This window comes from Nansenia antarctica (genome assembly GCF_963989245.1).
Source record: "Nansenia antarctica genome assembly, chromosome: 12".
NCBI classification, from domain to species: Eukaryota; Metazoa; Chordata; class Actinopteri; order Argentiniformes; family Microstomatidae; genus Nansenia; species Nansenia antarctica.
Genome location: NC_137682.1, coordinates 3,092,668 through 3,110,167, shown reverse-complemented (window position 1 = coordinate 3,110,167; position 17,500 = coordinate 3,092,668). Strand labels below are relative to the sequence as shown.

Here is a 17,500-nt window from a genome sequence, read left to right as displayed (position 1 = left end):
TCATCGACTCGCCTATAAACGAAGCCTTGCGCATTGTGACAGGATGCCTGCGTCCTACCCCCGTGGACAACCTTCCCATCCTAGCAGGCATCCAGCCCGCAGGCCTCCGCCGCATGGGAGCCACAGCACGTCTCGCCTGCCGGGCCGTGGAGCTTAATAACCATCTGCTCCATGATAGGCTCACTATAACAGCGGAGCCCTCCCGGTGTCTCAAGTCGAGACACCCATTTGTGCCCGCCGCACAGGATCTCAGGCAGCAATGCAGAGATCTCAACATCAGTGCGGCAGGATGGGCGGATTATATGTGGCGCGCGGAGTGGGAGGCTAACACCTCCAAACTCCGCGACCACATCCCAGTCGCCGGCGCTGAGCCCCTCGGGATGGACTTGCCACGGCTATCCTGGGTGAGGCTCAATCGTCTCCGGACCGGCGTCGGGCGTTTCCGCTCATCAATGTACAGATGGGGCTTGGCCCCAAATGCGTCGTGCGAGTGTGGCGCAGAGGACCAAACCGCAGACCATATTATCCTGGATTGCCCGGTGTACCACCCACCCAACGGGATGCATGGTCTGTCGGTATTAGATGACGAGACGATGACGTGGCTTCTGGAGGGGTGTCCAGAAATATAGCCCGGGTGAGCCCCTCAACCAGGTCTCGGGGTGGTAAAAGGGTAGCCCCTCGGCCCCGAGCCTGGTGGAGTGGAGAGGAAAAACAACTACCCATACGCCGAAGGTACTTGCTCTTCGGACAAGTGAATTTATCTTTTAGAGCTCAAGTTACTTGTCCAAACACAAAGATTTAGAAAAAGCTATATATGTTAGTGCAAATAACACATTTTACTACTATTGATTTGATAATGATGTATCCTTTATTTAAAAATGTATTCATTAAACTATATTTTGTAATAATTTTAAATGATTATGAAGGGCTAATCAGAGATTTCTTTTACATTAAGATTGGCCACAATAGGCATGAATATTTACCAAAAATGCTTTGGGTAAGTTCCCTGCCCCCCTGCACCCCTCCCTCCCCAATGGAAGCAATCTTATTTGCTAGCTTTTGGATAGTATCCTATATTCAAATTGAGAAATCTTCCTCCAGCCCCCTCTTAAACTCCCACAGTTTGAATCCTGGCTGACAGTTTCGTTGAAAACCACCTACGGACCACCGTTTCTGCCTCAAATTGTCCCAACTCAATAGAAATGTTCTCTTACCTCTTAGCTTCAAATAATGTCTTTGCCGGTGTCGTGCCGTTTTCCGACATCCCCTTCATATTACTTGTAAACTATTACTTATTTAAGTGCTCTCTTAGTTCATTATCGTGGATGTTATAGCAGTTTTGTGCGTAAGGAGAAAGAAAAATGCTACTATTTATTGACAAACTGTTACTTTACTTTATTTAGCATATTATGGAACTTTAACATTCAGACACATTCCAGTATATGACTGGTATATTGTATAATATAAACAATATACATATATATAAACAAAAAACACTTTCAAATCAAAAAAAATATATAAACACAAATGTAAAAGTGCATCTTAGCCTTGACTACTGGTATTGGAGAGGAAGAAATAAAAGTAAAAGTGCACTTTAGCCATGACAGCTGGTAGTCCATACGCATTATGCATATATACTAGTCATGTCCCGATCCCACTTTTTCACTACCGATACCGATACCGATACCTGGGCTTCGGGTATCTGCGATACCGATCCGGTATTTGTATAAATGTTTTGACCCCTGAATAATAACAAATACCTCCCCAGTATATAGTCCACACCAACAACAGTTAAATTAAAGACTGCCAGCCTTTATTAAAGCAACAAATGCGACGTGTTGTGGATTGGAATTACGGATCATAAGCTTTCAAATGATGTGTCATACATTGAAATCCGAAAAAATATGAAGTTAGAGTCATTTGAATGTTGTTAGACGTCAGGCACATAGGGTTAAACTCTTTGTAATGAAACCGGAAGCACACAGCGCTATGAACTATGAGAGCTGTATCCCATATACCCATTATGCGCATTTTAAGCGCATATAGGACTCGCGTGAAGCATTTCTGCGGCACGCGTTTCTCTTCACTGTTTTCATTCCCTCATCGCTTATACACATACGTTTGACTGCGCATGACAGTAGTTCAGCAGTCTAGTCGCACTGGTGCGATTGAATGTATTTCCAAGTCGCACAGAAATATATTCACTCGCAAATGCGACCAAAACAGTCGCACTATCGAGCCCTGGTCATGCACGGGACCACTGGCTACTACTGTTGTCGTCACTTGAGTGACACACCAGATCGAGAGCGCGGATCGCAGCCTTTTTTTTTTCTGGTGTGATCCGCGATCCAGCATTCAGGTCCAATATCGCGGCGATATCCGATATCAGTATCGGATCGGGACATCCCTAATATATACGACACGCGTGAAGTCTCTCCACTGTTTTCGTTCCCTCATCATTGTATTCAATGCCAAAAACCAAACATTTTAACAAGAAGCAACTGTGTTCCAGACCAACTCGACCTCCGACCTTCAATGGAACGCAGCATAAACCGGAATACCGACATTCGCTAGTGCGTATTGAACCGTGGATGGCGAACAGAACGGTTCAATATGAAACCGAGAACCGTTGCACGCCTAGTGCGCATTAAGCTGTGTATTAATGGATGGAAATACAGCTTGCATATTCACTGCTGTTTGGCTGATTGATTACATTTTGAGTCGGTTTTGGAGTGCTGCTATTATCCTGGTTGGGCAGACTCTCTGTGCTGTGTTTTCTCGATGCTGTCGAATAAGGAATCTCCGCTTTGTCTCTTTGAAGTTGTCGCTGTGCTGCTGATGTACTGTAGGGCTGTTACGATTCGTCGACGTCATCGACTACGTCAATACGTCGGCTTGCGTAATGTGCGTCGGTTAGTCGTAAATAAACAAAATGGCTGCGACCAGTGCAAACACGGAGGCAGAGCCGGCAGCTAAAAGACTTCGCCCACGATCGTCCAAAGTATGGGAGTACTTTACAAAAAAAGAAAACAATGTGGTGGTCTGTAAACTGTGCAGAAATGAAATGGCCTATCACAGCAGTACGTCTGCAATGAACGAGCACCTCAAGCGAAAGCATCCTGGAGCTCTTTGTGAAGACAGCCGCAAGATAGCACCACCGTAAGTCACCGTTGTATTTCTGTTCACTTTTCCGGCCGTGTATGAGTGAAAAATGGATAGCTACTAGCTAATGTTACACAAGCAATGTAGCTCACCACAGTTCGTATGTCTTGTCTTCTGGTGTTAGTAACGTTAGCTATGTAGCTGGCTAGCTACGGTAGCCTATTGTCATTGTGGTGCTCGCACATACAGTACGTTATCTAGCTCGTAGCTCGCATGCTACGTTAGCATCAATTTAGCTAATCATAACATAGCAGCGAGAGTAACGTTAGCTAGCCATGTAGCTACTAGCTAGCTATGTGTTGTGGTGATGGACAGACTTCTAAATGGCCATGTTGGCATTCAAGTTGGCTAAACATAGCAGTGAGGTGGAAATTAAGGGGCCTACACATGATAAGAAATGTGTGCTTTTTTTATTTTCAGGAGGCAAAGCAGTGTGGAGGACTTTTTCCACAAAAAGAACACAACTCCATGCACACCCCAGATGGCTGCTCAGCTTTCTAACTGCATCTTACAGATGATCGTCAAGGACATGAGACCTGTTGCTATTGTGGAGGGTCAAGGCTTCCGTGAGATGATCAACACATTTCACCCAGGGTACACACTTCCCTCCAGGCACCACTTCACACATTTGATGGAGAAAAAATACGAGGCTACTATAGAGAGGGTGAAATCTGAAATAAAAAATAAAAAAATCACACTCACCACAGATGCTTGGACAAGTATTGCCACCGAGGCGTACTTAGGAGTCGCCTGCCACTTTATCTCTGAAGACTGGGAGATGACTTCATACAGTCTGACCACGATGCCGCTTGAGGAGCGCCACACAGCGGTAAACATTGCTGGCTGGGTGGAAGAGGCAGCAGAGAGGTTTGGTTTCTCTCTCAGTGATGATGTCCTGGCTGTTGTACATGATAATGCTGCCAATGTGGTGGCAGCTCTCAGGATCCTGGAAGAGAGGCATGGAGTTGCTTCACATCGATGTGCTGGCCATACAATCCAGCTGGTGGTCAACCACGCCCTGAAGAAGGACCCCCAGATAAGCAAGGCACTGGGGGCTGCAAGATGCCTGGTAGAACACTTCAAGCGGAGTGAGCTCGCCAGCAGCAAGCTCAAAGACAAACAAAAGCAATGGCGCACAGCTGAACATAAGTTGATCCAGGATGTGTCTGTAAGATGGAACAGTTCTTACTACATGGTGAGTCGCCTCTTGGAGCAACGGTGGCCGGTGACCGCAACCCTTTCAGACCCAGATGTCACACAGCGAGGAAAGCACTACCTGGACCTGAAAAGTGACCAATGGACCCTACTGGAGGAACTGGAGCAAGTCCTCAAGCCCTTTGAGCAAGCCACTGTCTTCCTGAGTGGAGAGGCTTATGTCACAGTCTCTGCTCTACCTCCACTGGTAAAGGGCCTCCTGAAAACCACACAGAAAATATCCTTCGAGTCTGCTCCCATCAACTCTTTCCAAACAGCTGCAGCAAAGGAGATAGCTTCAAGGTGGAAGGACGAGGCCACATTCAGAGAAGATGGTCAAAATGTGTGTGTCATCGCTGCTGCCCTTGACCCCAGGTTCCGCAAGCTAAAGTTCCTGTCGTCAGATGATATCCTAAAAGTGCAAGTCAAACTTCAGACTCTTGCACTTCAAGCCAAAATAAGAGAGAAGGAACAGCTTCAACAGGCAAGTGTGGGGCAGGATGGCTCAGCCAGTGCCCAGCCAGAAGCTTCAAAGAAGAGGACTAAGATGCCAGTGTCTGTGCTGGACACATTGCTAGGCTCAGACTCAGAGGAGCAGCACAGCAATGAGGAAGACAATGCCCAGGAAAGAAACAGCAAGGACAGTGACACCGACACTGACATTGTGAGGAATGAGGTGTTAGTTTATTTTGGAGAACAAAGCGTTTCAAGGGATAAGAGCCCCCTACACTGGTGGAAGGAAAACGCAGCACGGTTCCCCTCCCTGGCTATGCTGGCCAAGTCCTACCTGTCCCTGCAACGTCCACTCCGTCTGAAAGGCTCTTTTCAGCTGCTGGGAACATCGTTTCAAAAAAAAGAGCAAGCCTGACCTCTAAGCATGTGGACATGCTCACATTCCTCCACAGTAATGCCTAAGGTGGAGGGGGGAGAAGGGAGAGAGGGGGGTAGAGAGCTAAGGGGGGAGGGGGAGAGCAGAGAGAGGGGGAGAATGTTATATTGTTAGTTACTGAGATTGTTATTGTTAAAGATTGTAACTGAGAGGTATACGGTATTCCGGTTAGAATTTCACTTTTTTACAGAATTTACTGCATTACTTGCACTTTTCCTTTTACTTGAAGTTAACTTTTAGATTTTATAATATTATATTTTATGTTGGACTGTAAGAAAGAGAGGATTTTTTTGTTGTGTGGAATATTGCCCTGCAGTGCAAGAATAATTGAATAAAATACTGAAATGTTGATAAGAGAAGTTTTTGACATTTATTTGGGGGAAATTAAGTGATACATTAATCGAACAGTAAAAAAAAGAATCGTTAGACTAATCGTTAAATTAGTCGTTAGACTAATCGACTAATTGAAAAAATTATCGACAGATTAATCGTTAGAAAAATAGTAGTTTGGGACAGCCCTAATGTACTGTACTGAAAAGAAATCGCGTTCCATCGACCACTTATATTTGTGAAACTATGAAGTAGCCTAATTGTGTTGCGACTGTTGCTTCCGGTGTTTTTCGCGGTGTTTTCGACATTAATGTATTGTAGTAGTATAGTATAGGGCTCCATTATTAAAAATTGGTGGCTCAACAATGTCATTTTGAATCCCGGTTAACCGGTTATTTTCATTAACAATTGTCCATCCCTACTGTATAACACTTTTTTTTTTTTTTTTTACTACGTTATTTTTTCTGAGTGGGGCAGTCCCACTCAGATTTTTTCATTTTATTGACAGATACAGTAGAGATTTAGACAGGAAGGATGGGTGAGAAAGAGAGGAGGGATGACATGCAGGATATGTCCCCGGCCGGAATCGAACTGGGGACCCTGCGGTTACATGGTCAACGCTTAACCCGCTACGCCACCTAAGCGCCCCGTAGGACACTGTTCTGACTGTAAAGTCCGGGACACACATCCTGCGTGAGCATGGCGGAACCTCTTGCTTTTCATTTGGGCTCCCGTGTTAACAAGTCAGAGCAGCCCGTTGCAACCACGCGTCTCACGTCCCACGCGGCTGCAACGGCACTAGGCCTTTAACAATTCAAAACATTTCGGGACAATTAATTGTCTCAGAAATAATTGTCACTGACCCCCAGATTGCTCCCATTGAGCGGGCCGCCATTGGTGTGTGAATGTGTCTGTGAATGGGTGAATGAGAGGCCATTGTAAAGCTCTTTGGAATAAGGCTCTATATAAATGCAATCCATTTACCGTTTCACTGTTATGTGACCCAGATAATGTAATAACACAGAAACCTATGAAGTAAACCATGCCTCTTTATTATCATAAAACATATTTTGTCACTTCACATTTGTCTCCTACAAATTTGGAATGGCAGTTTTGGAGATGTAAGTCTTAGTATTGGCCATCAAAAGAGTACAGCAAGTCTTTAAATGCTGGCTTCTCCACTGTATTGAAAAATAATTTAATAATAAAGTATTAAGCACTTTGAGCGGCAACGTTTGTGTGCAAAGCATCCGATCTGGGGGCCCAGTCCAGCTTCACTGATTGCATTGACAATGACATTATGCAATATATAATTGTCAATGCCAATTTTTAGCATCATCTGTTGTGACTGAAATTGTGCTTCCTGGCCTCTCCAACTTCCATTCTTACACTACCTCCTTCAGTACCTCTGCCAGATGTGTGCTTGTGTGCTGTTCATAAAATGGGGCGAGTTTGTAGGACGTGGCTTTGCATGTTCCAGTGGCAGTCAGGTGTGACGTAGTACGCAGTTACTGTTAAATAACTCTCGGTGGCCCTAGATGTCCACCCGTCGGTCGCCGAAGCGATAGCAGATGCCTTGGATACATCGTGGACAACTAGTAGAAGTATAAACGAAGTTTATAAACGAAGAAGTATCTATCCCTTGATATTGAACGTGTGAGTTAAAAGCTTAACATTGTGTTGGAAAGTTAACATTTCCCAGCTTGAGCATGGTGGTTACTGTTTGTAAGATGGACAACTTATACCTGTTCTCTATTTCAAAGACGTTCTCAGGTCAGCTCTCAGGGTTGATATTGAGGTGCCTTTTTCTGTCTGAAATTGTGTTTTATTTTGTCCAAGTGGCTTCTCAGCACCTCATAATCACATACCTGATCACATACCAGTCAGTGTCAATGGTTGAATAGTAGGGATGTCCTGATCCGATATTGATATCGGATATCTGTGCGATATTGGTCCTGAATGCTGGATCGCAGATCGAACCAGAAACAAAATAGGCACCGATCTGTGCTCCCGATCTGGCGTGTCACTCACATTATGACAACAGTAGTAGTCAGTGGTTACATGCATGAGAGTTGGCTAGTAGCTACCTGTGTGTAATGAGTCTGACAATGTCATGATGACAGCTGGTGAAATCATAAACCATTTGCTTAAGTAATACATTGAAATCGGAAAAAAAATCAAGACGACACGAGCATTTGAATGTTGGTGCACCTCAAGAATGGGAATGCGACAGAAGAAAAGTGACTGATCAAACCACAACAACAAACGCTGCTAACAGCCAGCGGCTAACAGCTAGCGGCTAACAGTGGTACATCGCTATGAACGTCTAACTGCGTTTTTATAACATCACAACATGCTGAGAGAACATAAACACGCTAAAAACACATAACTACGCATAATTAGATGAACACAGTCCTTACTTTTGAACAAAACGAAAGTATGTTTACAAGTCATTATCACTTACCGGTAGCCTGCGACAAACGAGAACAGTAATTACAATCCACAGATTATAAATATTTAGTGATAGTTAAAGTGTTGTATATTATATCGACTGGGTACTTTAAAACTTCAAGTTGCCTGTTATGAAAAAAAAACGAAAACCAGATATTGTTTGATTCTGCGACTGGTTTCTGGTCTCACCAGCGGGCGTCACTAGGCTACACTTTAAAAAAGGGTCCTATAATTGATTTGCCATTGGTAAGAGAAGATAAATAGAATAAAAACATGAAGGCACGAAAACTAGAAATCAGACAGTAACTCTTTTTTTTTTCTACAATGCTGAATGCTGCTGTTTAAATTGTTTTTACTTTAAACCAGTTGGTCACGGAGTACTGCAGAGTACTGTTTTTGTTGCTTGAATAAAGGCTGGCAGTCTTTAATAGGCAAATGTTGTTGTGGACTATATACCGTATTTTCCGGACTATAAGTCGCACTTTTTTTCATAGTTTGGCTGGTCCTGCGACTTATAGTCAGACTTAGACTTAGACAGTTAGACTTATATACCAATATATATATAATTTCATACTGACTGACATGAACCAAGGAGTAAACATTACCGTCTACAGCCGACAGAGGGCGCTCTGGGCCGCTCTGGGCTTGTGACAACTATATGCTGCTCCTATACCCCTGAAGAAATTATCTAAAACATTAGCTTGTTGAAGCTAAGCAAACGGTAGCTTGGTGAACTTGCTTACTGGTAACTTGCTTGTTGGACTCGCTGGCTTGTTATGTTCATTTAGCCTATTCAGCCTCCCAGGTATGTTCTTTATGCTATTGTGCACATACAGGATGACCTGTCCTGGAAGAACAACACAGCAGCCATCATCAAGAAGGCACAACAGCGGCTCTTCTTCCTGAGAGTCCTCAGGAAGGACCACACCAGACAGGAGATACTGGTGGCCTTCTACCGCTGCGCAGTGGAGAGCATCCTCACCTACTGCATCTGCAACCGGTTCTCCAGCTGCACAGCCGCAGAGAGGAATGCGCTACAGAGAGTCGTGAGAACGGCCCAGAAGATCACCGGCGCCCCCCTCCCCTCTCTGGAAGAGCTGTACAACACACGCTGCCTCAGGAAGGCCTCCAAGATCTCCAGAGACCCATCCCACCCTGGGTACGAACACTTTGCTCGGCTGCCCTCGAACAGGCGGTACAGGACCATGTTCGCAAGGACAAACAGACTGAAGCTCAGCTTCGGTACTGGGGAAGTATTTGTTATTATTCAGGAGTAAAACAATAAATACAAATATCGTATTGATATCGGTATCGCAGATACCTGAAGCCCAGTTGTCGGTATCGGTAGTGAAAAAATGGGATCGGGACATCCCTATTGAATATTTAGTTGATAGTCTCCTGAGGGACATCCAAATGTACAGCCAAACCCATATGCTTTGCCCCTGGCTAATGCTAGATTGTGAATGTGGTTCATTCCACTTCTAATGTTGTCTGGATTTGTTGAAGTGTGGTGAACTCCATGGCTAGATAGGTGCCCTCTTGGTTAGGGCCCTCTTGGTTTGATTAGCCATGGATCTCCATTTGTTTTAAGGGGTGGGGCCGTGGGGGGCGATTGAGTGTTGATTTTTCAGTGGTCTGGCATGATGGAAGCAGTAGGGGTTTCATCCTCCATCCAAGTTCTTGTTTATTTCCACAGTCCTGTTTAAACAGTGTGGCTTTGGTTGAATGAATACGTCTCAGGGAAACAAACTATGCAGAGCTGTTATTCCTGAAGCTAAGCCCTGTTTCCTCTAGCGGTTTGGGTCCACAAGAACCAGCCTGCTTCTTAAAGAGGGCCTGGTAATTATTTCCAGTTGTGGGTTAATGAATGGAAACTGGTGCCTTGCCTAAGGCCAAGATAGCTCTCCAACCACCAAAGGAAGAGGAATTAAACTCCATTATTGAACTGCCAAATGATGATAGCTGTGTGTTATGAAATGGCCAGAAGTAGGTCACCCAAGGTGAGGGATTTTTCTCCCCCATCTCATCAGAAAGTCGCCTATGCCCATTTGATATGTCTGTTATGTAGTGAAGTGACGTCATCGTCAGTTGGGAGTTGACAGCTCTTTATGACACCTTGTTTCATTGGCTTGGCATAGACACTGACTATTTACACTCCTGTTATACATCTGTATACACCACACTGTACATAGCTACCGCAACTGTTTGATTTGATTAGATTTGTATTTGTCCCAAACACAATAAACATATAAAAACATAGAAAGTACAAAAAAGAAAAAAGTTATATCCAACACAAATTCACCTCATGTGAATGTCTGAATTCCATGATCGATTCTGCTTACCGATTCGATTCTTTATCGATTCCTGATATCATTTTCTGTGTGAAAAATAATTAAGCCCTACGCAGGTTTTCAGCATCAACGCAGCTGTTTTATTATCTCGAGTCTGGGAAAAAATTAAATGGTCTGTAATTATAGCTCGCTCACCCATCCTTCCTGTCTAAATCTTTACTATATCTGTCAAAATGAAAAAATATGAGTGGGACTGCCCCACTCAGAAAAAAAATACTTAAAAAAAATAATATATATATATTTGTACAGCATTTTAATTGAGGGGTTCTTAGTCAAAGGAAACATCTGCTAAGCCTGTCTGTGTGGCGCTACTTTATTAGCATAGGATATTTACCCTCAGAGACAGACATGTTGCTTAGTGTGTTAAAAACACAAATGCATTCCTGTCATTTTATCCCATGTTGCGTCAAAAGGTGTTTTAGCATATTGCTGGTGTTTCTTTCCACCCTTACTTGAAATTATAATTTTACAGATGTTACAAGTAGCAAGACGTTGTCATGAGGCTGTCAGCGCATGCGCAAAACATGCTGGCATTGATAAGAGAATCGATAACCTCGGATGTTATTCGGTTGTTAAGTCTGACGTCAAACGTGACGTTTAGCAATTTCCGGGTCCAAACCAGAAATTCCCTGCACCAGAGTACCAGTGTACTACAGCGGTAGAATGACAGTTCAATCGTTTTTTAGACTGGGATCTATTCATACAACAAGGGACACAGCACTTTCCCGTTTCCCCCATATTGTCAGCGTCTTTGAGCCTCGGAAAAGCGCTATATAAATATAATGAATTATTATTAGTAGTAATTACTGAGGCATTTCGAAGAGAGCACCTCAGCCAACTTTGGACCCGGAAACACGTCACGACTTAACGACCGAATAACGTATAAAATAGCGTTTAACACTGCAGTCACTGTTTATGTCCTACAGAAATAACATCAGAATAGGCTTCTCCATAAAATACATTTTCCCAGTTTTGTGTTCCTTATCCTGTCATAGATATACACATTATTTATTATATGGTTATTATTATCTATTCAGTGTTTCCTCCAGGAATTTTTACATTAGTGGCGGAGAGCCCTGCACGCGCGCTCAAAACAACGACCTAATTTGAAACAAAACTAGAGGAAGGATGGCACAAAAAATAGTAATCTTCCCAGAACCTGATTTGCACGCTGTAGGACACGTTCGATTGCAAAATTCATTTATCCTTTATGTTCCCAGTTGAGGGCGTGTAGCTGTCGTTAGTTGGCCTGCTTTTATTTAGTTATGCGTACGTTTGAGTTAGTCATCTCTAGGATTGTTGTTTGATATTAGCCTATACTTTCTCTTATCTTTCTCTTACCAGCAACTCCATCGTAAAGTTTGCAGACGACACCACCGTGGTGGGCTGCATCTCGGGGGGGGACGAGGCGGCGTACAGGGATGAGGTAGAGCAGCTGAGCAAGCTGTGCAAGGTTAACAACCTGCTGCTGAACAAGTCAAAGACCCAGGAAATCATCGTGGACTTCAGGAGGAAAAAATCTGAGATCCAGCCCCTGCTCATCGACGGAGAGAGCGTGGAGAGAGTCTCAACCAGGGTTTCCGTTAACCGGTAATTACCGGTCTTTGTCCGGTAAAATTTGTTGAAGTCCGACAAATTGAAAACTCGTCGGACAAAATGTCCGGTGAAAATAATTCCCTCTAAGCACAATTTGAATACAATTCGCTAAAGTTCACATTTTGTATTCAAATTGGCTTCGGGACACCATTTTCAGCTGAGCACCAAACACACACACACTCGTGCACACACGGCACTGCCCGAGAGAGAAGGACCCGCTCCCTTTAGTTAGCCTATAGGCTGGCTGGAGGGGGCGGGTCCTTCTCTCTCCGGCAGTGTTGTGTGAGTGTGTGTGTGTTTGGTGCTCAGCTGAAAATGGTGGCCCGAAGCGGAGCGCCTTAACTTTATCGCACAATAACAAGGATAACAAACGAAACGGACAACATTTACACTAAGATGGAGACAAACTTCAGCGATATGATCTAACAGCCGGTCTTCAGGACGACATACAGACCCGTATGAGCTTACAGGGCTATCCCCTAAGTATGATTTGACAGGCAGCTAAACGAAATGCCTTCCCAACCAGCGAGACCTGGGGGGTGTTCCATCAACGTCGCTGAAGGAAAGTCTAGGCTTATTTTGACAAGTCTCGCGAGATCTATCAAGATATGCCTGGCTCTTTTTAAGAGTCTCGCGAGACTTGGCGAAATGGGCCTGGATTTTCCTTTGGCGACGTTGATGGAATACCCCCCTGGTTATAGAAATGACGTTGTTTTATTGATTTTAAAAAAAAGGCTAAAACTGGAAAGAGAAAATAGAAAACTCACATTAATCCCAAACAATTTAACAAACTTCAGTTAACGTAATGTGGAGTCCGTTCATTGATCGATGCTGTCTGTTCAGTTCCCAGTGAGGCGCCCGTTCAGCGCTGGACATAATGGCATAGCGCGCATGCGAATCATGTTATATTATTATATATTATATAGCTCGCATCTAATCGTATCGGATGAGAAATAGACATTAAATGGCATATATAGGCCGCTACACAACAGTAATCACCGCGACAAACAGCTATATTATATTTTAATATGATGACCGGGAAAATTCACGTTTGTCCGGTAAATCGAAATCTTCCCGGACACGATGTCCGACGGCAAATTTCTCTACCGGAAACCCTGGTCTCAACCCTCCGATTCCTGGGGGTGCACATACAGGATGACCTGTCCTGGAAGAACAACACAGTAGCCACCATCAAGAAGGCACAACAGCGGCTCTACTTCCTGAGAGTCCTCAGGAAGGAACACAACAAGCAGGAGATACTGGTGGCCTTCTACCGCGGCGCAGTGGAGAGCATCCTCACCTACAGCATCTGCAACTGGTTCTCCAGCTGCACAACCGCGGAGAGAAATGCGCTACAGAGAGTCGTGAGAACAGCCCAGAAGATCACCGGCGCCCCCCTCCCCTCTCTGGAAGAGCTGTACAACACACACTGTCTCAGGAAGGCCTCCAAGATCTCCAGAGACCCAACCCACCCTGGGTAAGAACACTTTGCCCGGCTGCCCTCGAAAAGGCGGTACAGGACCATGGCCGCAAGGACAAACAGACTGAAGCACAGCTTCTACCCCAGGGCCATCCAGGCCCTGAACACAGCAAAGACCTAGGTTCTGGGCCCTGGACGGATTGATGGCAGCTGCTGGATTGAAAAAATCAGGTGTAGTGCTGAGGCACTAATGTGTACATTTCAAGCTTGCAAACTGCGACACTTTAAATGAATGTGCAATAACACTATGTGCAATATGACAACCCTAGTCGTCTTACCTGTACAGTATAGTATAGTGGATAGTGTACATAGCCTTTATTTATGTAAACCAGCTCCTTTCCCTTCCTGTTTTTTCTTTTTTTTCTTTCCTAGCACCAGGGGAGCCACCCCTCCCAAATTTCGTTGTTTGGTACCTGTACTATAGCAATGACAATAAAGACCATTCATTCATTCATTCATTCATATCTGCATTTTGAGCAACTGTACAAGACCCAACAACACAACTCTGATACAGGACTAATGTTACCTAGCTGCTATAGACCCATTTGTACTAAACAACTACAACGTTGTATTGGACATTTTTTTTTTCGAACTAATCCACAGACAGCAGTCTTATTAACGGGCCCCTGTGGTGCCAGGTGTGGAGGCGACCCAGCACAGTGGGGATATACACTATCAAGCCAAGCTCTACTGTCTATATTTGTGTGTGTGTGTGTGTTTTACTTTGAACGCAATTTCAATTGCAATGTCCCAAGTATTACCTACATCTCCTCTGTGGAAAACTCTAATCCCGACGCAGCAGTTATTGTGCTCTGCGATTTTAATCACACCAACCTGCACACCGAACTTCCCAATTACAAACAACAGGTGTCATGCCCCAGCAGAGGAGCTAACATACTAGACCACTGCTACGTTACAATCAACGAGGCTTACCGTTCGTTTCCGAGGGCACCGCTGGGAAGGTCCGACCATGCCATGCTGCTCCTCGTCCCGAAATATAGACAGAAACGTAAATCCTGCAATACGACACCCAAACCCGTTAAGTCCTGGACTGCAACTGCCACTGATACTCTGAGAGGCTGTTTCGAGTGCACAAATTGGGACATATTTGGTGCAGGTGCGAACAGCCTCGATGAACTCGCCCGCCATAAACGTTGTTAGCTGATCCACCAACTAGCTCCTTTGCTCCTGCCAGCCATGCAGTTTCGGATCGCTCATAGCCACTGCTAGCTTCAGCAATGTTTGAAGTGTCTGGGACATGTTTTTTCTTGAAAAATCCATCCATCTGTCGCTGTTTTCGTTTAATTTTTCGAAGTTATTTAACGTGATATCTTATTTGTGCACCTAGCTAGCTAGATCAGCTTTTTGTATCTTTTAGATGGTTCACATTTAGACCAATCAGGAGTAGCCCTTGTGTCACGTCGTCAACTGAATATTTAATGTCATTAACCAGATTTTGGATCAGCGGTTGGAGAGAGATGGGCGTGGATTTAGGTGCACTTTTAGTCAACATCCATTATAGCGCTGATCTAGGATCAGATATATTTTAATCAGCTAAAATGTTCAGAGGTGGATTTTTTTTTTTGGGGGGGGGGGGGGAGAAATCGTGCACTTAGTGGACTGAATCAATTAGTGGCGGAGGAAATTCATTCGTGGCGGCTCGCCACCAATAAATGCATATAGAGGAAACACTGCTATTATTAGGCTATCTAGTTATATAACCATATATATCTCTGCTTCTACAAATTCACTGGCAGAACATTGCATGCACAATATAAAGGTGTGCTTAGTTTGAGACAGTGCCATAACAGATGTGTGTGCCAAATTTGAGGTTAACCCTTGCGCCCGCTTGCGGCTATATATTATTATTATTATTATTATTATTATTATTATTATTATTATTACATTGTGTGAAACATTCCCTGTTTCTCTGCGCTGTGAGAGAATGCGTGATAATGGTAGGAGAGTAGATAGGAGTTGGTCCCATTGCTTTAGTCCTTGTTAAAATAATGTCACATTTAGTTCTTCATCTCTGCCTGTCTATCTGATGAGGGAAACCGTTCTGTTTTCAAACATCCTTCACAGCTCTTCTCACCACCTTGTGGTGGCTTTATTTATTTTTTCTGAGTGGGGCAGTCCCACTCATATTTTTCATTTTATTGACAGAACCAGTAGAGATTTTAGACAGGAAGGATGGGTGAGAGAGAGAGGAGGGATGACATGCAGGATATGTCCCCGGCCGGAATCGAACCGGGGACCCTGCGGTTACATTGTCAACGCTTAACCCACTACGCCACCTAAGCATCACACCGTGTGTCTGCTGTGGCGGTATTACTGAGGTATACCCGCTCAGGGTTTTTCCTGGATCAAAATGAGGCGGAGGTGGTACCAGAGGCGTTTGACATCAGGGGGACCCCTGAAACGGGGCATTCTGGTGAATTTAGATGTATCAATTTGTGCCTTTTCTGCATCAATTTATGGTGGAAATTTCATTATTTATGTAAAGGAGAACACAATATTCAGGCACCAGATGACCATTCAAAATATAATGTAATATAATGCAATATAAGGCTCTCGGGCATTCTGTACTTTCAAATATGTATTCTCCTTGAGCAGTCAACATCAACTATCAGCTATTTCGCTAGCAAAAACGAAAGCTAACTTATTTGCGAAACAGCGCCCCCGCCACCACGTCGGCTGACAGGAATCCACCGAGTGCAACGCTTGTAGAAAATACCACCGTCAGAGTTTTGTCGAGAGCTGGAGGCGGCTAGAAGTATGACGGAGGCGGCCGCCTCATAATTCTCTATGCAGGAAAAACCCTGGGTATACCCGCTGCGATGTCAGTGTGCTTGTATTAAACCCCTGACTACTGACCACTACAGTCCTAGTAGCCAAGACAAACTCCCCAAGTTCATAGCAAGCAGCTACATATCTGTGCCAGTTTCCTTTGCTAGTCAGTAGTGTAGTTCTTCTTCTTCTTCGGCGTATGGGTTGTTGTTTCCTCTCCACTCCACCAGGCTCGGGGCCGAGGGGCTACCCTTTTACCACCCCGAGGCCTGGTTGAGGGGCTGCCCTTTTACCACCCCGAGACCTGGTTGAGGGGCTACCCTTTTACCACCCCGAGACCTGGTTGAGGGGCTCACCCGGGCTATATTTCTGGACACCCCTCCAGAAGCCACGTAGTAGTGTAGTAAAGCTATGGGTTCTAACGTGTGTGTGTGTGTGTGTGTCCTGTCTTGTCTGTGTGTCTCATTCCAGGCTCCTATCCTGCGTTGACCCCATGGTTTAACCACCAGGACTAAAAATGAGCATAAGCAGTGATGAGGTCAACTTCCTGGTGTACAGATACCTGCAAGAGTCAGGTAAGCATTGATATTCACCGCCTCAATCTCTGTGTAGAACTTTCCTGTATCAGTAAGATTCCAGAATGTATAATAACACTCATTCTATCTGGGGGAGGAGAGCTATAAGATGTGAGGCAAAACGTTATCGACGCAGTGTTTCAGACACTGCTTATTGAAGGACATTATGAACGCTAATAATCAGCTGTTTCCCTCTCTTTCTCTCTCTCTCTCTCTCTCTCTTTCTCTCTCTCTCCCTCTCTCTCTCTCTCCCTCTCCCTCCGTCTCTCTCCCACTCTGCCAGGCTTCTCTCACTCGGCGTTCACCTTTGGCATAGAGAGCCACATCAGCCAGTCCAACATCAACGGAGCCCTGGTGCCCCCTGCTGCCCTCATCTCCATCATCCAGAAGGGCCTGCAGTACGTGGAGGCGGAGGTCAGCATCAACGAGGTCAGTACGGCACCAACGCTTAATTATGACATCGTGAGCTTAGAAAGATATGGTTCTATCTTAGAATGATATGGTTCTATCTCCGTTTAGGGCAGTTCAGAGATATTGAGCGTCAAAGTTTTTTACATTCCATTATGTTTTGTGAGATGGAACCGTAGTATTTTATGAATTACGAACTAAACAATTTAAACATTTAAAAAATAACACCACACAGGCATTAATAAACACCTAATGGATCAGATTATGGACACAC

General features: G+C 44.5%; 1 protein-coding gene across 2 annotated transcripts in view; it reads left to right on the top strand.

Annotated features, from left to right (window-relative positions):
* tbl1xr1b (TBL1X/Y related 1b) overlaps positions 1-17,500 on the top strand; it is a 30,929-nt gene that overhangs the window by 4,465 nt on the left and 8,964 nt on the right. Inside the window, exons 1-3 of one of the 2 annotated variants that reach the window (XM_080542700.1) lie at positions 11,896-11,967; positions 16,715-16,818; positions 17,102-17,247. In XM_080542700.1, the coding sequence (XP_080398826.1) occupies positions 16,761-16,818; positions 17,102-17,247 (204 nt within the window). In that variant the 5' untranslated portion in view covers positions 11,896-11,967; positions 16,715-16,760. Of the gene's footprint in view, positions 1-11,895; positions 11,968-16,714; positions 16,819-17,101; positions 17,248-17,500 lie in introns of those variants that run through there. The other variant, XM_080542699.1, reaches the window with a different exon arrangement.